The 910-nt window shown below is 43.8% G+C and overlaps 1 protein-coding gene across 16 annotated transcripts in view; it reads right to left on the bottom strand.

Annotated features, from left to right (window-relative positions):
• Window positions 1-910, bottom strand: part of GIT2 (G protein-coupled receptor kinase interacting ArfGAP 2) — a 53,678-nt gene that overhangs the window by 42,902 nt on the left and 9,866 nt on the right. For all 16 annotated transcript variants that reach the window (XR_001514999.1, XM_006770309.2, XM_006770314.2 and 13 more), the window contains one exon: window positions 700-830. Coding sequence is in view for 15 of the 16 variants with exons in the window: in XM_006770309.2 (XP_006770372.1) it covers window positions 700-830 (131 nt within the window). In the remaining variant the exon portion in view is untranslated. The remainder of the gene's footprint in view (window positions 1-699; window positions 831-910) is intronic.

Raw genomic sequence — 910 nt, 5'->3', positions numbered from 1 at the left:
ACAGCAGAATGTCCTTCCCAACATCAATCTGGAGGAAGTCTCAGGGGCAGGGGCCGAGGCAGAGGCTGTTAGGGGTGATCAGGCTGGCAAGAGGGCCAGTTAGGGGCGATCAGGCAGGCAGACAGCTGAGCAGTTAGGAGCCAGCGGTCCCGGATTGTGAGAGGGATATCCAACTGCCGGTTTAGGCCCAATCCCCAGGATCGGGCCTAAACCTGCAGTCAGAATCACCCGAGGGGTCCCAGATTGGAGAGGGTGCAGGCTGGGCTGACGGGATACCCCCCTTCCCGCCCCGTGCATGAATTTCATGTACCGGACCTCTAGTTTTACTATAATCATTTAATCACATATCTACCTACTCATACACATTTGTTTTTAAGTTTAAGCAATGGTTAAAAACATAAAAATTGAGGAGTGCATTCTGCCATTCTTAGTACTTGATTTGGAGTATAACTATGGCTTAAATACCATAGCATTATAAAGAATCACACAAAAGATTGGAAGCTAAGCAGACTGGTTATGGTTCTACTTTCCCAGGTTCTGAGCTGATACTCATCTGAAAAGTCATCTAAAAATAACTGCATGTAAATCTTTATAAGGGGTTAAATGTTAACCATACACAATTTAGCAACTTAACAATGAATCATACAAAATACAAAGAAGCCCAAATAGAGAGAAGTGACAAGAATCTAGGTCTCTAACCTTGCATAATCAACAGGAGTTTTCCCACTGGAATCTTGTGTGCCTGGGTCTGCTCCATATACTGCCAATAATTCTGCCTGTAAAATCTGTCCTGCTTTGGAGGCAACATGGAGCGGGGTGTTTCCTTTTTCCTAAGGATCATTAATAAAACGTAGACAAAAAGGCAAATTTAATAAAGAAAAGGCTACACGAACACAACCCACTTAGTTTC

The sequence above is a fragment of the Myotis davidii genome, unplaced genomic scaffold, assembly GCF_000327345.1.
Source record: "Myotis davidii unplaced genomic scaffold, ASM32734v1 scaffold803, whole genome shotgun sequence".
NCBI lineage: Eukaryota > Metazoa > Chordata > Mammalia > Chiroptera > Vespertilionidae > Myotis > Myotis davidii.
The sequence above is the reverse complement of the archived record's forward strand: the minus strand, read 5'-3'. Positions and strand labels throughout refer to the sequence as shown.